At 42.2% G+C, this 21,571-nt stretch overlaps 1 protein-coding gene across 1 annotated transcript in view; it reads left to right on the top strand.

Annotated features, from left to right (window-relative positions):
- Window positions 1–721: 721 nt before the first annotated feature.
- LOC112217700 (potassium channel subfamily K member 2) overlaps window positions 722–21,571 on the top strand; it is a 45,226-nt gene continuing 24,376 nt past the window's right edge. Inside the window, exons 1-2 of the mRNA XM_024378164.2 lie at window positions 722–1,038; window positions 11,238–11,355. Coding sequence (XP_024233932.1) covers window positions 850–1,038; window positions 11,238–11,355 — 307 coding nt within the window. The 5' untranslated portion in view covers window positions 722–849. The remainder of the gene's footprint in view (window positions 1,039–11,237; window positions 11,356–21,571) is intronic.

Genomic DNA, 21,571 nt, shown 5'->3' with positions numbered 1-21,571 from the left:
AATTTACGTGATTCACGTCACCTGCCTTGTGAGATGTCCTCCTGCATCTGCATTCATGTCTGAGTACTGCTAAGGGCATAGATGATTGCAATTTGAAATTGCAAATACGGTTTAAGTGGCCCACATAATCATTTTTATCTTATGATTAGGTCCATCACCATAATTTAATAATGCTGTTGTTGCATCTTTAGCTAAGGCTTAACACAAAATATTCAACTTATCAGGTATCAAGGTAAGACCCAAGTGCAGACTGTGTGAAGTAACAATGTTTATTGTAACATCAGGGCTCAGGATCAGGGACAGGCTCAGCATCAGGGACAGGCAGAGTGGTCAGGCGAGCAGGTACAGGGTCACGACAGGCAAGGGTCAAAAACCAGGAGGATGAAAAAAAGAGAGGCTGGGAAAAGACAGGAGCTGACAGGACAAACGCTGGTAAGCTTGACAAACAAGACGAACTGGCACAGACAGACAGAAAACACAGGTATAAATCCACAGAGGGGAAGATGGGCGAGACCTGGAGGGAGTGGAGACAAGCACAAAGACAGGTGAAACAGATCAGGGTGTGACAGAACTTTAATTTACCAGTTTATCAGTTAAATGAAGTAAACCTTTTCATTAGAGAGATGGGTTTACAAGAGAGGCCACAACAAAGTGATCAATGACCAATGATTATTGACATCCCAGTTAACAGCCAATGGTAATGATTCCGCTCTTACAGTGGCCCCACCTGATCTCCTTGACCCAAAGTCTGCCGCTCACAACTCCAAGCCCCGCCTCTCCTTCTCGGCTGCCAAGCCGTTGGTCCTGAACTCCCCCGAGGACGAATACGACACCACACGCTTCACCGTCATGAGGTGGAAGACGGTATCAGTCATCTTCTTCCTGGTGGTGCTCTACCTCATTGTGGGAGCCCTGGTGTTCCGGGCACTGGAGCAGCCCCACGAGAGCCAACAGAAGCTGGCCATCTTGGCTGAGAAACTGGACTTCCTGTCGCTGCACGCCTGTGTCAACTCCTCCGAACTGGAGGACCTCGTCAAGGTGGGTCCAGACTCTACATCCTGTCCACAGAGCTACTGTGTAGACTAAAGTTATAGTACGAAAAACACTGGATTATTTCCTGGGAAAAATGCCCCTAGCTGATGTGCTAGTGTTTACATACAGTAATGAACAATAATGGTTTAAATTTATGTTCCTTTTTGCTGGAGTGTGATTGAGGGAAAAGCCTTACTCTTTTAGAGGAACACCCTAGCCGAAGTGATCACTTGCTAGTGTCTATCCATAATAGAGATCACTGTCAAAATCTCCCACTACTACCAATGCTGTGGCACCCACCTGGCTGGCTACCATGGCTTATCAATCTGGGGTAATAGACACTTTGCTGATGTGAATACCTGCTAATGTTTGAGTAGAGTAATAATGCCATTAATATTTGAGCCTGCTCTATGTTTCCTAATACATTTTGTTTTGTAGTCGGAGCATAAAAGCACACTGAACACAACAGCTGGGGGCTTGTGACACCAAAATAACTTTCAACTGAACTTTATTGAAGCCAAACTTTTTGAGGCTTGAATGGGGGTGGGGAGTTGGCCTCGTACGAACCATCCTGATCTCGCAAGCTTTCATTCTGTTTCGCTAAACAGAATGTAAGCTTGCAAGATCAGGATAGTTTTATGAGGGGAGTAGGAGGTAAGGAACATGACTTCGCTCTCGCTAAGCCTCTCTAAGTGGGAAACTCCGCAGTTGTTGGTGACTCCTTCCATTAGTAGCCATTAGTCAGATGTTGCACCACTCCAGTAAGGCCTTCAGTGGGGTTAGTGCCAGGCACTACCTGGCTACTCGGATGATTTATTAATATACAAACACTCTTTTCTATCACACACACATAGTCCCTCCACTTTCACACACCTCTGTTTAATATGCACTGCTTTCATACACACATCGTGACTCTCTCACTTTCTCTCTCTCTCTCTCTCTCTCTCTCTCTCTCTCTCTCTCTCTCTCTCACTCACACCTTTTACCAAGCTCACAGTATTCCAGAGCCCCTGGCTCTCCACCTCGCTAGATGAATGAATAGAGACATTCCCTCGAAGGGAGTAATTAAAAGCGTGTGTGTTATTGAAAGCCCGGCCGAGGGGGGATTCCAGCGTAGCGGCGACGAGGAGGAAGACACATTTGTTAATGCCAACAGAAAAGCATTCCATTGTGGGCCTCTTCTTATCCACATTGTATGATTCCACAGGGTTAGAGTGAGAACAACTGGAAGTGAATGCTAAAACACTGCCTTAATATGTGCATTAATATCTCTGCATGCCTTTGCTGGGAGACAGAGAGGAGACAGACATCCAGAGAGATGGAGCCAGCAGGCATATCAGAGTGGATGCTATGCTAAATGGAACCCAGAAGAGTTCTACCTGGAACAAAAAAGGTTCTTACTTGAACCAAAAAGGGTTCTCCTATGGGGACAACCAAAGAACCTTTTTTTCTAAGAGTGTAGATAACGTCTACCCACCGTAGTCACAGCACCATCCTCCCTCCCTTAACAGCACACTATAACACCGTTCTAATCACATTCAACAGTAACAGGTTGGGTTAGCCAGAATTTTATTGAAAGTTTTGTCTCCCCTTCATTCACAGTGATGAATTGAAGTGAACAGCGCCTTGGCTTTGCACCAACCCAGTTGCTACTCTACTGAAAGTCACTGGGGTAGTAGTAGCTGAGTTGTTCCACCAGTTCGGTGCCTTTAGAGATGCGTAACTTGGTGAAAAAAAACTTCTGATTTCACCTCATTTTAACATTCTGTCATAAATAGCACATGTTGAACGAAAACATTTTTTTTCCCATATCAAAAGGTTAATTTAAAAAAATACTATAATAATCAAGCTTGTCAACTTTAGCCAGTTAGCTTGGGTGCTTGGTTGGGACAAGCATGCATTGGCTGCAAGCTGCAGAAGGATGAGTAGGCTACAATTCCCCATCGTTTTTCAGTGCAATTTTGACTGCCACCAAGCTGAAGAAGTTTGAGAGGGTTTATCTAATGTTCCTTCATTAGATTTTAGCTCATCTTGCTCTGGCTAGCATTAGTTGTTGGTCTTGTTGTTGGTGATGTGCATAAGAGATAATATCATGGTTGTTTGATCAATAGGACTGTAAAGTTCCCAAATGTAAGAGGACTCCCGTGGTATTTACATATTTGCAGAATTCCATCCAGGTGTATTTTGTGACTTTTGGCGAATGTGTTCTAATGGTCTAAAGTCACTCTGTTGCTACTGCCTGTAAACACACAGTCCAGTTCAAAGTGAGTGATGACAAATGGCTTGTCTGCATGAAGGCCTATTGTAGCTCTGATTGGCTATGGCACACCGGCCTGCGTGGACTTCGGTCCTTGACAAGACAGATGTTTTTATTAGGTTTTATTTACTGCAGTGTCCATTAATTGTCCAAACTCACGTTCGATTTCCCACTATATATTGCTGTAGAATTTTCACAAATGCCTTAGTATACGTAATTCACCAAACATTCTTAGAATTTATGAAAACACGAAAATCACCACATCTTGTCAGAAAATGTAAAACTAAAGTTTCATATTCTTCCTGGGGATGTATATTTTTTTACCTTTATTTAACTAGGCAAGTCAGTTAAGAAGAAATTCTTATTTTCAATGACAGCCTAGGAACAGTGGGTTAACTGGTCTAGGAACAGTGGGTTAACTGGTCTAGGAACAGTGGGTTAACTGGTCTAGGAACAGTGGGTTAACTGGTCTAGGAACAGTGGGTTAACTGCCTGTTCAGAGGCAGAACAACAGATTTGTACCTTGTTAGCTCAGGGATTTGAACTTGCAACCTTTCAGTTACTAGTCCAACACTCTAACCACTAGGCTACGCTGCCACACCATATTAAAAGATTTTAATAAGATTTCGTGTTGCTAAAATGCTTTCAGTTCCACTTTAAAATATCAAAGGAATGCAAAAGGCACACATTTCGTGGAACGACCTCAGTCCCGACACCTGAGACCCCAGCAAATATCAGATTTTCATTTATCTGCATGTCCAGTCATTATATTTAGCCTCACAATGAAGTGTTTTACCATTTTATTTTCAGGACAACCAGGGCTACAAGTAGAACACAAAACTATTTGACATGAATAGCATTCATGAGATTTATTGTCAAATGTATTTATTCATTTATGTAAATACTGTAAGTGCAGAAATTGTTTGCTCACCAGGAAATTAATATCCAGCTAGTCGGTGACAACTGTGTGGATTTTGGAGTTTGAGACAGCAACTATGTGAGTTTATTACAGTATTATAGACACTATGTCCTGGGATTTCATATGATCTTCTATGTAGAAAAACCCCTTCTAACCCCTTCTAGCTTCTAACGCCTCTTGTGTAGCTTGTGAGGCCTTTCCGGATCTGCCCTTGTCTCACAAACACCACTGTAGCTCAGCCCCCATTACTTACACAGACTAATATCTGATATATATCGATGCGGAAGAAATATACCAATCCAATGGTACAACCCATAAGTCTGTCGCTCAAACACACAATGTTTAAAATGGGTTAGTAGTCAGCGAGACTCATTGGGTTAAACTCCTGTTACAAAGTGTTTGAAGTGTGGTGTGTAGCCTAGCATGCAGCCTAGCCTGTGTAGGTGCTGATTGTGAAGGATCAGGACCATGGACAGTACTCTGTGCTGTTTCCCATTCTGGGGTGTGTGGCCTGGCTTTAATGCTACAGTACATAATAATAGCAATGGAACACAGAGTCCCTGGTCTAGCTGCATGCTTCCTGCCTGCTTTGCAGTTATGTCCCCTAGTTTATTTATTCAAGTGCACATCTCAGATAAGATCAGGTTTGAGATGAATGTGATATGATTGCAAGCAGGCAATCATAGAATGTGGAAGATGAAAAAAACCTCCCAATGTGCCTGTGAAGGACTTAAATCAGATCAAACATTTCATCTGAAGTCCTAATGATTTCCACCAGCTCACCAAAGTCTCTCATTTTTCTTTCTTTTGTCTTTCTGCTATGTCTTTCTGCTATGACTTTCTGCAGGACAGTGCCTTAGTTCTGTTTTACTCCCACCAGCAGCACGCAGACCGCAGCCCACATCTGCTCTCCACAATGTTATCGGAAACCTTCATAGCCTTGTAATATCTGCAAGTTTTTTTTTAGGCAGATAGCATATTTCAAGTTTATTTTTATTTTTATCTCTGACACTCTTTCAGGAATTTTTTATATTATCATAAGGCTATACTGTACTCTAGATATGTACTGTATACTATGTCTTCCTGGACTAAGAGCTTCTTAGGTGGAGTTTATGGGCCCTCAGGGACTGAGGCTGGATCTCAATCTATTAAGATCATGCCCTTGTCCCATTACTCTAGGACAGTGGTTCCCAAAGTTTTTATAGGCCCGTACCGCTTCAAACATTCAAACCTCCAGCTGCGTACCCCCTCTAGCACTCTCAAATGTTGTTTTTTTGCCATCATTGTAAGCCTGCCACACACTCTATACAATGCATTTATTAAAAATAAGAATGCGTGTGAGTTTTTGTCACAACTCGGCTTGTGGGAAGTGACAAAAAACTCTCATAGGACCAGGGCACAAATAATAATATAATAATAATCAATAATTTTGCTCTTTATTTAACCATCTTTCATATAAAACCTTATTTGTTTATCAAAAATGGTGAGTAATTCACCACAGGTTAATGAGAAGGGTGTGCTTGAATGGATGCACATAACTGCAGTGTTGGGTTGTATTGGAGAGAGTCTGTCTAAAATCATTTTCCACACACAGTCTGTGCTTCTATTTAGTTTTCATGCTAGTGAGTGACGAGAATCCACTCTCACATAGGTACGTGGTTGCAAAGGGCATCAGTGTCTTAACAGTGAGATTTGCCAAGGCAGGATACTCTGAGCGCAGCCCAATACAGAAATCTGGCAGTGGCTTCTGATTCAATAAAATTTTCACAGAACCGCTTGTTGCAATTTTGATGAGGCTCTCTTGTTCAGATACCGGTAAGTGAACTGTTGTTTGTGTCGTCCGTTTCAGGAAAGTACCTGCGTAATTGCGCATCCAACTCAAGGTGCTTCGCTACGTCACATTTGACATTGTCCGTAATCTTGAGATCATTTGCACACAAAAAAATCATGCAATGATGGAAAGTCCTTTGTGTTGTCCTTGTTAATGCAGACAGAGCTCCAACTTCTTAATCATAGCCTCAAAATTGAATATAGTGCGGAGAGTCTCTGTAATCCTAGATTCAGATCATTCAGACGAGAAAAAAACATCACCCAGATAGGCCAGTCGTGTGAGAAACTCGTCATCATGCAAGTGATCAAACAAGTGAAAATTATGGTCTGTAGAAAAAACTTTAAGCTCGTCTTTCAATTCAAAAAAACGTGTCAATACTTTGTCCCTTGATAATCATCGCGTTTCTGTATGTTGTAAAAGCATTATATGGTCACTGCCCATATCATTGCTTTAAGTTAACAATTGTCACTGTAGTGTCCAAAACATCTTTCAAGATGTCAGGCATTCCTTTGTCAGCAAGAGCCTCTCAGTGGATGCTGCAGTGTCCCCAAGTGGTGTCTGGAGCAACTGCCTACACGTGCATTACCACTCCACCATGTCTCCCTGTCATGGCTTTTGCGCCATCAGTGCATATACCAACATGAGCAGCAGCTACGTTTGGCTACATACGGACCGTTAGTGGAATTCCTACGAGAGAGTAATGGTTAATGTGATTGGATTTTAATTGTATGACTAGGCTACCTGTATTTGACATTGTGTTGTTATTACTCTGAACACTAGATGGTTTATTTATTTTTTTGCAGTGAAACGAGGCTACTCAGGGGAGAAGAAAACCTCACCCAAATGTATAGCCCCGTTGGAAAATATAAATGGACATTTTTTTAAATGTGAATCACATTTTTATTTGGTGTACCCCCAACGGCATTGCGTGTACCCCAGTTTGAGAATACCCGCTCTAGAACACATAATGACAAAATCCATTTAATCCAACAAAAGCAGCATTTAAGGCTCCAACTCGGGCTTCCGGTGACGCAACTTAGGAAATTGCTGCCTAGTTTTTCGTACTGCACATCGGTTGGGTATTCCCCCCCCCCTAAATTCAAGTATTTACTCTGAGCATTATAATAACTTACGCAAACTGGAAAAGGGGAAAATAGGAAAAGGTCGCGGAGCTACAATAACAGCCCGTAACAAGACAGCAGAAGATATAATCGTCGAAAGATCCTCTTATATAATCCTCCAAAGACCCTCTTATATTATGAGAGATTCAAAAGGTAAAACAGGAAATTGACCAGATTTATAGAGAAGAAGTAGAGAAAAAGCTTAGGTTCCTGAAACAACGATATTATGAAGCAGACTCAAAGGCAACCAAATTACTAGCATGGAGACTCAGGAAACAACAAGCACAGAATACCATTTTCAAAATAAAAGACCCCAAAACAAAGAAGATCACATGCAAATTAGATGAAATACAGAATGCATTTGAATCATATTACACAAATCTGTACAAGCAACCAGAGAAGGCAGAAGCCAGACAATAGAGCACTTTTTGAACTCACTTGATCTCCCTTCAGTTGGGACAGAGCAAAATGATAGACTAACTTTAGAAATATCCACCGAAGAAATTAATAAAGCAATATCTCAACAAAAAGTCAACAAGTCTCCAGGCATGGATGGCTTCCCTTCAGAATGGTTCAAGACCTTCAGAGAACAACTAACACCTCTACTTAAGGCCTGTTTTAACTGGACTCTGAGGGAGGGGGGTCTCCCACCGTCATGGAGGGAGGCCATCATATCAGTAATCCCAAAAGAGGGTAAAGATAAGAAAGAATGCAGTTCATATAGACCTATCGCAATTCTTAACACAGATTATAAACTATATGCATCAATAATAGCCAAAAGAATGGAGAACATAATCCCAGAATTGATTGACGGAGATCAAACTGGTTTCATACAAAATAGGCAGACACTGGACAATATAAGGAGAACACTACATGTCATGGACCACATTACTCAGAATAAGACAAGTGCAATATTAATCAGCCTAGATGCAGAAAAGGCATTTGATTCAGTGGGATGGGATTACCTATTCCAAGTTATGGAAAGATTTGGTTTCAACAAAGAAGTGAATCAGTGCATCAAAACACTGTATTCATGTCCGACCGCTAGAATGAAGATAAATGGACATTTGACACGAACGATCAAATTAGAGCGAAGGGCAAGACAAGACTGTAATCTATCACCTACGCTCTTCTCCTTGTACCTAGAACCATTAGCACAGGCAATAAGACAGGACCCAACCTTAGAGGGAATAACAATAAGAGGCAGTGAACACAAGATATGCATGTATGCTGATGACGTTCTGTTATTCCTTAAAGACCCAGGCTCAAGTGTACCTAGATTGATGGATGTTTTACAAACATTTGGAACATATTCAGGGTATGTGCTTAACGTACACAAGACCCAAGCCCTAGTATATAATTATACCCCACAGGAAGAGAAGAAGAGCAGGTATAACTTCACCTGGATCTCCTCATCCATTAAATATCTGGGAGTAAATTTACCAAAAGATACACCCAAACTTTATTGCATGAATTACGATCACATCAACAAGAAAATATATGATGACCTAGACAGGTGGAATTCACTTCCCTTAGATCTTAGTAGAATTGAAACAATCAAAATGAACATCCTGCCAAGTTTACTGTATTTGTTCCAATCACTGCCCAGAGAAATCCCGCCTAAACAGTTTAGGGAATGGGATAAACGGATATCAAGGTTTATCTGGAACAGTAAGAGACCAAGAACTAGATATACAACACTACAGTTACCAAAAAACTGTGGGGGTATGGACTTACCAAACCTAAAAGATTATTATGTGTCAGCCCAATTGAGACCTCTGGTGTGTTGGTGCAATTCAGAATACGAATCCAAATGGAAAGACATCGAGACTACTTTGACAGAGATTCCCATACAGTCAGTTTTGGGAAATAAGGACATGATAAAATAAATATACAATAGACAAAATCAGTGGATTAATTTCTCTCTGAAGACATGGTTTAGGGTAGTTAAGCAAAATAATTTAGACAGAGAGATCAAACTGCTGAGTTGGCCCGCATACGACCTCAGCTTCATCCCGGCAACTCAGGACAGCAGGTTTAAACAATGGACACAGAAAGGCATCACATCATTCAGTACAATTATAAGGAATGGGAACCTAGTTAACTTCCAGGACCTAAGTAAAAAACATGGCTTGGATAAACAAGATTTTTACAGATATCTACAAGTTTGACACTATTTCTTAAGGGAGATAAAAGTGACTGACCCTCGAGCACCTACAAAATTAATCCAAGTATTCACTAGCGCATACAACTTGGGGAGTAACAAAAAAACTACTTGGGTATTCAATCCTCAAAGAAACATTCTACAAACTGTATTAAAAAGAAATAGGAGGAGGAACTTAACATTGAAATAACTGATGAAACATGGTTGAACATATTAGAGACTCAACAAAGCTCCACCAACTCAAGGTCATGTAGAGAATTATGTTGGAAGAATGTTATACGTTTCTTCATAACACCTAAACTGAAATCAAAACAGACTGGCACACTACACCCTTGTTAGAGCGAATGCGGTCTATTGAGGGCAGACCACTCTCATATCTTTTGGACTTGCCCCGCAATCGAAACTTACTGAGGAGAAATAAGATCTAACATTGGAAAAATAATGGGATTTGACATATAACAAATTTTCATTTTTTTGTACATGGTGAAATACCTGATGACTTACACAATAGAGAAAAGTACCTCTTGAAGGTCCTACTGGCAGCCAGTAAAAAGGCTATCACTAGGAAATGGCTACAAAAAGACCCTCCCACAGTGACACAATGGATAGACATTGTAGAAGAAATACACCACATGGAGCGTATGACCTTTGCTTTAAGAACTCAACAGGAGAGAGGTGAAGAATACTGGGGAAAATGGGTTTCGTACTTGGAAAAGGTCTAATTCAAAGATGTAACTAATATGATGATATGATGATGAAGGGATGAAGTGCACTGTAACTGACAGATCTTTTTTAATTTTTAATTTTATTTGACTTTATTTGTACTTTCTTTGTGTTCCTACAATAAAAACTAAGTATAAAAAAGACTCCAACTCTCAAGAGACTCAGATTGATGTTTATTTAAGTTATTGATTGGTTAAAGGGACTGATATGGAAGCAGTAGAGCTGTGTTTAGACTCCACTTGTCTTTCTATGTTTGCTCTGGGACACATGGACGCCCATGTATTATCAGTGACTGGGCGTTCGTTAATCCCTGTGGTTTCCTCTGTGTTTGTTACAGTGTTATTTCCCTCATGGACACACACAAGGATGTCCAGACATGTTTGTTAGAGCAGTGCTGAACCCACTAATGAGATATGTTAGGATTACAGAGTGTTGTCGCCATCTAACATTTCAAGCTGTTTTAGGGGGTTTATAGGGGATGAAGCATGCTCTGACTCCACTGGCACTGGCTGAAACTCTATGGATGCCTGAAGGAGAAAGCTTTGAGTTTAGCTGAACCTATGCATGACCACAATTTCTCACCCGACAGCACATCCTCCTTAGATCCCCTAAGTTTCTTCCTGTGTGTGTGTGTGTGTGTGTGTGTGTGTGTGTGTGTGTGTGTGTGTGTGTGTGTGTGTGTGTGTGTGTGTGTGTGTGTGTGTGTGCGTGTGTGTGTGTTCTGTCTCCATCAGATGACTTCCCTCTCTGTCTCCTGAGATAAGACTAGTTGTCTGAGTGAGTTTACACTCTGCTGCTCTATTCCTTCTGCAACAGGCTGGGACACACGCGCACACACACAAACACACACACACACACACACACACTAGCGGCCGCGGGGCCATACGCACAGCTCGTAGTCTGAGTGCAGGAAGAGGCGGCTCTGGTAGTGATTGAATGCAGAGTGAAAAGGCTTGTTTCCCAGCATGTGGTGCATCTACCATAAGAGCAGACTCATGCACACACGTGCACACCAGATCCTGCACACACATGTGCTCTACTGTACACATACACAAACGCACGAATGCACGCAGACACACACACACACACACGCATTAGGAGGTACTATCCTACTTGAGTGGAGTGTGTTTGTGTTTGTGTAAGTATGTGTGTGACCCTTAACCCTAAACTGCAGTTCTCTGTCTCCTCAGCAAGTGATCTCTGCCATCAGAGCGGGCGTCAACCCATCAGCAAACTCATCCAATCAGACAAGTCTGTGGGACCTAAGCTCCTCCTTTTTCTTCGCTGGCACTGTCATCACCACTATTGGTGAGTTTGGTCAATAATCAGTACTCTCTGATCCATAATCAACCATCAGCCAGACTTTTATGTTATCAATGCTGTGTCAACGCTATATACATTTTTTAACTGGTAACTTTCAGCCAGGCTGTTAAAGTAGTGGTACTTTCATAATAAATCGATCAGAATATCCATATAAAATAAAATTGTATTGGTTGCATACACATATTTATCAGATGTTATTGCGGGTGTAACGAAATGTTTGTGTTCCTAGCTCTAACAGTGCAGTTATACACTGTATATATGTATACTCCGGACTCCGACGTTGCTCGTCCTAATATTTCTATATTTCTTCATTTCATTATTTTACTTTTTAGATTTTACTTTTTAGATTTGTGTGTATATATATTGGAATATATATACTTTTTTGCCCCACTGTATGTACATATATATACAGTGGGGCAAAAAAGTATTTAGTCAGCCACCAATTGTGCAAGTTCTCCCACTTAAAAAGATCAGAGAGGCCTATAATTTTCATCATAGGTACACTTCAACTATGACAGACAAAATGAGAAACAAAAATCCAGAAAATCACATTGTAGGATTTTTTATGAATTTATTTGCAAATTATGGTGGAAATGGCCAAGCAGCTGCACACAAGCCTAAGATTACTATGCGCAATGCCAAACGTGGGCTGTAGTGGAAAGCTTGCCGCCATTTGACTCTGGAGCAGTGGAAACGCTTTCTTTGGAGTGATGAATCACATTTCACCATCTGGCAGTCCGACGGACTAATCTAGGTTTGGCGAATGCCAGGAGAACGCTACCTGCCCGAATGCATAGTGCCAACTTTAAAGTTTGGCACTATGAGGAGGAATAATGGTCTGGGGCTGTTTTTCATGGTTCGGGCTAGGCCCCTTAGTTCCAGTGAAGGGAAATCTCAACGCTACAGCATACAATGACATTCTAGACATTTCTGTGCTTCAAATTTTGTGGTAACAGTTTGGGAAGGCCCTTTCCTGTTTCAGCATGACAATGCCCCTGTGCACAAAGCAATGTCCATAGAGAAATGGTTTGTCGAGATTGGTGTGGAAGAACTTGACTGGTCTCCACAGAGCCCTGACCTCAACCTCATCGAACACCGCTTGGATGAATTGGAACGCTGACTGCGACCAGGCCTAATCGCCCAACATCAGTGCCCGACCTCACAAATGCTCTTGTGGCTGAATGGAAGCTTTGATGCACTTGTACTGACCTCGCCTTCTGGATGGTAGTGGGGTGAACAGGCCGTGGCTCGGGTGGCTGAGGTCCTTTGAACGTTTTGGCCTTCCTGTGACACCGAGTGCTGTAAATGTCAAGGAGGGCAGGCAGTGTGCCCCCGGTGATGTGTTGGGCAGACCTCACCACCCTCTGGAGAGCCCTGCGGTTGAGGGGGGTGATACAGCCCTACAGGATGCCCACAATAGTGCATCTGTAAAAGTCAAAGATTTTCAGCCTCCTGGGGTTGAAGAGGTGCTGTTGCACCTTCTTCACCACACTGTCTGTGTGGTTGGACCATTTCAGATTGTTAGAGATGTGTAAGCTGAGGAACTTGAAGCTTTTTGCCTTCTCCACTGCAGTATACCATTGTTGTGTCATCTGGAAACTTGATGATTGAGTTGGGGACATGCGTGCCATGCAGTCATGGGTGCACAGGGAGCACAGGAGGGGGCTAAGCATGCATCTTTGTGGGGCCCCTGTGTTGAGGATCAGGGTAGTGGAGGTGTTGTTGCCTACCTTCACCACCTGAGGGAGGCCGGTCAAGAAGTCCAGGACCCAGTTACACAGGGCAGGGTTTAGACCCAGGGCCCTAAGCTTAATGATGAGCTTGGAGGGTATTATGGTGTTGAAGGCTGAGCTGTAGACAATGAACAGCATTCTTACATAGGTATTCCTCTTTTCCAGATGGGATAGGGCAGTGTGCAGTGCGATGGCGTCATCCGTGGATCTATTGGGGCGATATGCAAATTGCAGTGGATATGATTCTTAACTAGCCTCTCAAAGCACTTCATGACAGAAGTGAGTGCTACTAAAGTCATTTAGTTTAGTTACCTTCACTTTCTTGGGTACAGGAACAATTGTGGACATGTTGAAGCAAGTGGGGACAGCAGACTGGGATAGGGAGAGATTGAATATGTCTGTAAAGACTCCAGCCAGCTGGTCTGCGCATGCTCAGAGCACGCGGCTAGGGATGCCATCTGGGCCGGCAGCCTTGCAAAGGTTAACATGCTTAAATTTCTTACTCACTTCGGCCACGGAGAATGAGAGCTCACAGTCCTTGGAAGTGGCAGTCGCCCACGTGTTTCTGTGTTTCTCTCGAAGTGGATGAAGAAGGTGTTTAGCTTGTCTGGTAGAAAGACGTCAGAGTCTGCGACGTGGCTGATTTTCCCTTTATAACACGTGATTGTCTGGAGTCCCTGCCACATACGTCTTGTGTGTGAGCCATAGAATTGCAACTCCACTTTGTCACTGTTCGGGCGTTTTGCCTGTTTGATTGCCTTATGGAAGGCGTAACTGGACTGTTTGTACTGAACCATATTCTCAGTCACCTTGCCTTGTTTAAATGCAATGGTTCACACTTTCAGTTTTGCACGTATGCTGCCATCTATCCATGGATTGTGGTTCGGATAGGTTTTAATCGACACGGTGGGAACAACATTCTCTATACACTTCCTGATGAACTCAGTCACCTTGTCAGTGTATATGTTATTCTCAGAGGCAACCCGGAACATATCCCAGTTTGCGTGTGTAGCTCCCTTCAGTAACCACGAGCACAACCGCTCCTTGATTTTAACTGGCGGCTTTATTCTGTAGTTTTAGTCAGAATTATCACCTTCCGTGAGAACTATAAAGTAAATGAAAAATACAGTTAAGCACACTCTTACAACCTCCTTATCTTACGAGTGACTTATTAGCTTGGTATAACTCTGAAGTGCTTACATACATAACAGTTTAACCGGCGCTATAACAGTATCATACTAAACACATGAATAAAGGAAAAATCCATTGGCTGCTTATTACAGAAGGGAGGAAATCAAACTTCCTGGCATGAATTCACACTTCATCCCAACATACACGCTGCAACCTTTATGAACTACACCCGATGACATGAAAACTTAGCTAACACAGCGCAGGATTGCCTTCCCCCCAAAAGTGTGTTGCTACAATAAGGATCCCCGTTACAACAGTATTAGCTATGTAGTTCCGCTTGTCTTATTATTTCCCCTGCACAGCAGACACGTAAACAATTCAAGCAAAAGACAACAACATAACCTCTAAGTCTGTCAGTTACAGCGTGATCAAAACAATCTTGAAGCATGGATTCCGATTGGTCAGACCAGTGTTGAACAGGCCTATAGGAAGTGAAAGGTAGAATGGAGGCATGATCTGATTTGCCCGAAGGGAGGGCGGGGGAGGGCCTTGTAGCCATCCTGGAAGGGAGAGTAGGAATGGTCAATAATGTTTGATGCGTGAGTATTCTAGTGTGGATTCATGAATAATGGGGGTTCACTGAAGTGCTTAGTACTAACTGAGTGTAATTTCTAATCAACACCATACATACTAAGGGATTGTCATAAATCCCAAAGGTGGGTATGAGTCTGAATTTTTATATCTCTTCACAGCATTGGCATCCCTCTTCCCGTCACTTTACTTGTCAGCTCCAGCTGTAAGAGCTTAGCTGCAGAAAGGAGAAAAGTGTGACACACACACACAAACAGACACACGGGGCCGCCGCTAGTCTGATAGCTTGTCTGGAACGTGTGTCTGCTGGGCCCGGTTCCAAACCTTTTCCTAGGCACTTGTCTTTTCGTCTTTAAATCAACATAAACATTAACCTTCAATGTGCTGTTTGTGTACCCACTAAGAGGAATGGTGGGAGAGAGTCAGATCTATAGTTCCCTCCATCAGTGCTTTTCTGACATTTGATGATAGTCATCTGGGATGTGAGAACGGAGTTCTATTTCTCCCTTCACTGCAGCACAAGTCTTGTGTAGGCATGTTTGAGATTGCTGTTTGTTGGAACCAGGCAATGGTGTTCACTGACATAAGACTTCTAGATTTCCAACTAAAACTGCTCTAGTTTGAATGCTTTTTTTATCTGCAGGACAGTTTTGTCCTTTCAAGCTGTTTGATTTTGGATTTCTGTCTGACTAAACAACCTCATGAAAGGCTTTTTCTCTGTTTTTCTTTACAAATGTTTGTGAACTGCTTTGATGTTGTTTTGACTGCCTTTGTTTTCAAGGGGTTGTCCACAGGTAATGTTACATATCCTCTAACTAGGGGAACTTCCTGTGAACTTGACAGACATAACACCACTTTAATGCTTTAACAATTCGTTTGTATTAAATGGCCACACTTTGTCTAGTCATTTAGACAATCTTCCCTGCTAACTGCTGCTTTTGCAGATATGCAGCCATTGCTTAGCTCATTGAATAGAGGAGAGGTACAGTAGAAAGAATATAACACACAATCAGGTGATTAATTTTCTCCCATTATCTTTTTCATCCCACTGCCCAGAAACAAAAGACTAGACTGGCAGACTTTCTCCAACAACGAAATGGCTCACAGTTCATCTCCACGATAATAATTAAAGCCTTTTGTTTAAATCGTGTTTATAACTAGCCTTCTTCTATCTCTTTCTCTCTGCTGCAGTTGCTTCTTTGAATCAATTAGAGATGGTTGAACAGTATCCTCTCTGATTAATTTACCTTATAATGATTAGTTTGGGAGATGTGGGGGTAGAAGAGGTCTAATTGGTTATCAGGCGTTCTCTGGCTTCGTCTGGATTTCAATCTATCCAGGAAGTGAATTGAAACAACTCTGGATTGTAATTGTTTTCTCTCTCTTTCTCTGTCTTTGCCATCTATATCTGACAGTGAGGCAGAGGCAAACAATTCAATTCATCACAATGGGCTTTTCTCCTGGGAACCCTCATTTAGTCCTCCTCCTATAGCCTGTCTCTCCTGTGAAGACTGCATCTGCATGGTGTGAAAATCAAACAGCTCTCAGAGGATTTATCCCACACTTAAGGCACAGAGCTGGTAAATGAGAGAGGTAGTTCAAGTTGAAGGGTTAATAGTTCATTACAGTGTTCTGTTCTGGTGTTGTATCTAACGCTGCTTCTCCCCCAGATCTTGTACCCCCAAGTACTGTACACGAGAGACGAGAGGGTGATTTATCCACTTTAAGATAAATAATGGATACATAAATAATGGAACTTTTGGTATCCAAATGGTGCCGACAAACACCATGAATCTTGAACCAAGTTTGCTGAACTCAGTATACAGTTACAGTAACTAGGCCATGGTATATCTGTTGTCACGCCATCCATAGGGGCTCAAATGTGTCTCAATAAAGCCTAACGAGCCTGTTCCCACTGTAAAGGCTAATGAAGCGGCTTACCTTAATTACCTTTTAGATCCTGCATCTTAAAGTACATTCATTTCCTAGAGCAGTGACGTCATTCAGCTTTTATTGTCCATCTGCAGTCCCACTGGTCCCACAGAGGGGCTACGACAGGTTGCTATGTGTGTTATGGCATACACTGTATTGTCTTGTTAATTAGCACGTTGCTATTGCGTGGCTTGATGAATGATAACCTATTACAGTACAGATGTAGGATCTTCATTTTATCAACCTGTTGAAGGAGAACTCTCCTGCAATGCTGGACATTTAAAATGTGTAGTGTAATTGAGGTTTAAAAAAGCTTCTGAAGTTTTTAATTCCCACTTTGACATTTCAGACTTGATTTTTCCTTATGAAAAACGTTTCAACCCCTGTAAAAATGTGAATGTTATTATAATCCACATAATAATTCACAATTCCTGTTGCTGCAGGATTATTTTCCAGCTGTAGCAAACTGGCTCAAATTAAGATCCTACATCTGTATGTGTGATGACACACTGTCCTTGATGTGGAGTATGTGTGGATAATGGCGGTGGAGGTCTTGTCAGGTGTCATCACAGTTCTCACACACAGTTCACACACTGCCTCTTTAAGGCCTGAACACATTTTAATTTGTAATGTACTGTATTCAGTGTTAAAAATCTGAAGCCACATTTTAAAAACCCACAGTATACTATGCTCTAATCTTTTTGCTTTAGCTTGTCAGACATGTCTATTGCTTTCTACCCCTCTCATTTTCTCTCTCTCCCTTTCTCCCTTTCTTTCTCTCGCCATATCATCAACTGATTTAAAGCTAAATAAGTTCATGAGGCATTTATATGTTATATTATTTAAGAACCAATGGGTATATTTAATTATTTAATAATAAAACAAAGGTGTAGCAACTATCCACTGGGCACAGATGTCAATTCAACGTCTATTCCACGTTGGTTAAACATAATTGAATTGAAATGACATGGAAACAACATTGATTCAACCAGTGTGTGCCCAGTGGGTAAGGATTATAGCTTTACACTCTACACTACTCTCCCATCAAATGTCTTTGATACAGAGAGCAGAAGGTTACTCTTCAGTTATACAGAAGTCAGTGACTGACAGCCTATAGTAATGTTTCACATATTTCCTCGCCATCTCCGGTGCTAAAAGGGTTTTCTCCTTCAGAAACTCTCCTGATTTCCTCCTCTCCTCTACTTTCCTCCACTCTCTGCCCATGTAGTCCTCTCTTTCATCCCATGAAAGGAGCCCTCCCTCCTGAGTAATGACAATAGCTACTGACCCTGGAAATGGGCTTCTCTCTCTCTCTCTCTCGCTCTCTCTCTGTCTCTCTCTCTCTCTCTCTCTCTCTCTCTCTCTGTGTCTTTCTCTCTCTCTCTCTCTGTATCTCTCTGTGTGTGTGTCACGTTAGATTCATTCAGACAGAGGAAATCTTAACCAGAGATTTTGCTGATGCTGAGAACAGGAAGTGTCAGCAAGTGCAATGAAACAACACGTCTATTGGTTATTTCATTCAACATGCCAGACAGTGCTGATTGGCATCTGATTGGCATCTGTCTCAAATAAATAAATAATAAGACATGAAGTTAAAAAGCGAGAGCAATATCTATCCTCCTCACCACATGCATGGGGTGTAATGACTAATGTTGTGTCCTGTTGAGTTCTGATTGTTTGAGTGCAGCAATTAATGAGGCGTGATTGGTGTGTGTGTGGCATGTGACTGTCTGTCAGGAAGTGAAGCCACAGAGCCATTAGACTCCACCCTGCAGGCCCTTCCTGTCCTGCCCTGGCTCAGGAGTCTACAGTCTAAACAGGTGGAATTGGCTGATGGAATTGGCTCAGTTGCATGTAGCCTAAAGGGGTTTGGCTTTTGGGAAATCTACTCCTTTTAATGTAAAGTGGTGTGATAAAAAATATATATGTATTGTCTAAATATACAGTAGTTCCTTTAATATCTATAGAAATTCCAATGACAATTGGATTTAGATTTGGTTACATCCACTGACTCTACTTACAGTATTTAATGAGGAGAGTGATTCTGTGCTTTGAATGATAGTGTTAATGTGTCGTTCAGATTTTTGTAATTACTATAAGCTGTTTCAGACCAAAGGGATTTTGAATGGCGCTGTTGTAGTACATGAAGGGATTTGTGAATGAGTGTTCAATTTGTTTAGTGCTAAGGGTTTTTTGAATGGGAATCATAATGGGCTTTGCCTGATATATGCATTTCTTGCTGCAATTAGATGGTGGATTTTCAATGGGGATCATTCACCACACTGAATACAGTAGTGCAGCCTAATTGGTTAAGTGTGTGCCTGTAGAGCCTTCCGAGTTGCGCAGCGGTATAAGACACTGCATCACAGTGCTACCTGTGCCACCTGAGATCCTGGGTTCGAGTCCAGGATTTGTTGCATCCGGCCGCGACCGGGAGACCCATGGGGCAGTGCACAATTGGCCCAGTGTCGTCCGGGTTAGGGGAGGGTTTGGCCGGCAGGGATGTCCTTGTCCCACTGTGCACCAGCGACTCCTGTGGTGGGCTGGGCTCAGTGCACACTGACACGCCAGGTGTACGGTGTTTCCTCTGACACAGTGGTGTGGCTTCTGTGTTAAGTAGGCATTGTGTCATGAAGCAGTGCAGATTGGTTGGGTTGTGTTTCAGAAGATGCATGGCGCTCGACCTTACGGACTCTCCTGAGGAGTTGCAGCGGTGAGACAAGACTGTAACTACCAATTAGATACCATTGAATTGGGGAGCAAAAAGGTGTGTGTGTGTGTGTGTGTGTGTGTGTGTGTGTGTGTGTGTGTGTGTGTGTGTGTGTGTGTGTGTGTGTGTGTGTGTGTGTGTGTGTGTGTGTGTGTGTGTGTGTGTGTGTGTGTGTGTGTGTGTGTGTGTGTGTGTGTGTGTGTGTGTGCGCGTGTGTGTGTGTGTGTGTGTGTGTGTGTGTGTGTGTGTGTGTGTGTGTGTGTGTAATGCACAGGTCTGCAGAGTGAGCTCCTGGAGGTGAGAGGAGGGTGTGTGTGAATTATAGATGTGGCACTGGCTTGCTGATCCTTGTGATTAGGCTCTCTCTACAACCTCTAAGCCAGTTAGTGTAGAACTCCCTCTACTCATTCATTCTCTCAGACTGGTTAATGCTGCAGCTTCCTCTAAGCCAGTTAGTGTAAAACTCATTCTCTCAGACTGGTTAATGCTGCAGCTTTCAGTTGACATGATCATGATCTGCTTTGTCTTCACATCCTAAATCACACAGTTCCTGTTGCAATTGCTTGAATGAGTTATTGTCAAAACATGGATGTTTTTAAGTCAAGGCACTGGAGCACTCAAAAATCATGCTTGGATTATTAGCTATTCATGATTCTTTCAAGATATTTTCCTGATCCGAAAATTGAAGGGTCAGAAAAGGACTGTCGTTTAGTCATCACCTGATGTCCCCCTAAAAGGGGTATTTTAATGGAATCTTAATTGACAGATTTACACAGTGTACACAATGTACAAAACATTAGGAACACCTTCCTATTATTGAGTTGCACCCACCTTTGCCCTCAGAACAGCCTCAATTCGTCAGGGCATGGACTCCACAAGGTTTCGATGCGTTCCGCAGGAACGCAGGCCCATGTTGACTCCAATGCTTCCCACAGTTGTGTCAAGTTGGCTGGTTGTCCTTTGGGTTGTGGACCATTCTTGATACACACAGGAAACTGTTGAGTGTGGAAAAACCCAGCATCGTTGCAGTTCTTGAAACACTCCAACCAATGCGCCTGGCACATTCACCCTCTGAATGGCACACATACACAATCCGTCTCAATTGTCTCTAAAATAATTATTTAACTGGTCTCCCTTATATCTACACTGATTGAAGGGGATTTAACAAGTGACATCAATAAGAGATCATAGCTTTCAGCTGGATTCACTTGATCAGTCTTCACCTGGTCACAGAGCGTTTTGTACACTCAGTGTGTATTTTAATCCGTTTTTCTTCACGTCTATCCTATAGAATCACTGTGTGTGCTGAATTTCACCCCAGCTGAGCAGCAAATATAGAATATATTAATTAGTAGCTCCTCTTGGTTAAGGGAAACCAATTAACTGAAATAAACTCAATTCAATCCTCAGTAGGTCACACGACAAGATCTGAATAGTTCATTTAAATTGTTTCTTGGAATACTTCATATACAGTGGGGAAGTATTTAGTCAGCCACCAATTGTGCAAGTTCTCCCACTTAAAAAGATGAGAGAGGCCTGTAATTTTCATCATAGGTACACTTCAACTATGACAGACAAAATGAGAAAAAAAATCCAGAAAATCACATTGTAGGATTTTTTATGAATTTATTTGCAAATGATGGTGGAAATTAAGTATTTGGTCAATAACAAAAGTTTATCTAAATTTTTTGTTATATACCCTTTGTTGGCAATGACAGAGGTCAAACGTTTTCACAAACTGTTGCTGGTATTTTGGCCCATTCCTCCATGCAGATCTCCTCTAGAGCAGTGATGTTTTGGGGCTATTGCTGGGCAACACGGACTTTCAACTCCCTCCAAAGATTTTCTATGGGGTTGAGATCTGGAGACTGGCTAGGCCACTCCAGGACCTTGAAATGCTTCTTACGAAGCCACTCCTTCGTTGCCCAGGCGGTGTGTTTGGGATCATTGTCATGCTGAAAGACCCAGCCACGTTTCATCTTCAATGCCCTTGCTGATGGAAGGAGGTTTTCACTCAAAATCTCACGATACATGGCCCCATTCATTATTTCCTTTACACGGATCAGTTGTCCTGGTCCCTTTGCAGTAAAACAGCCCCAAAGCA

The sequence above is a fragment of the Oncorhynchus tshawytscha genome, linkage group LG18, assembly GCF_018296145.1.
Source record: "Oncorhynchus tshawytscha isolate Ot180627B linkage group LG18, Otsh_v2.0, whole genome shotgun sequence".
Taxonomy (NCBI): domain Eukaryota; kingdom Metazoa; phylum Chordata; class Actinopteri; order Salmoniformes; family Salmonidae; genus Oncorhynchus; species Oncorhynchus tshawytscha.
Note: the sequence above shows the minus strand (reverse complement) of the source record. Positions and strands in the feature narration are given on the sequence as shown.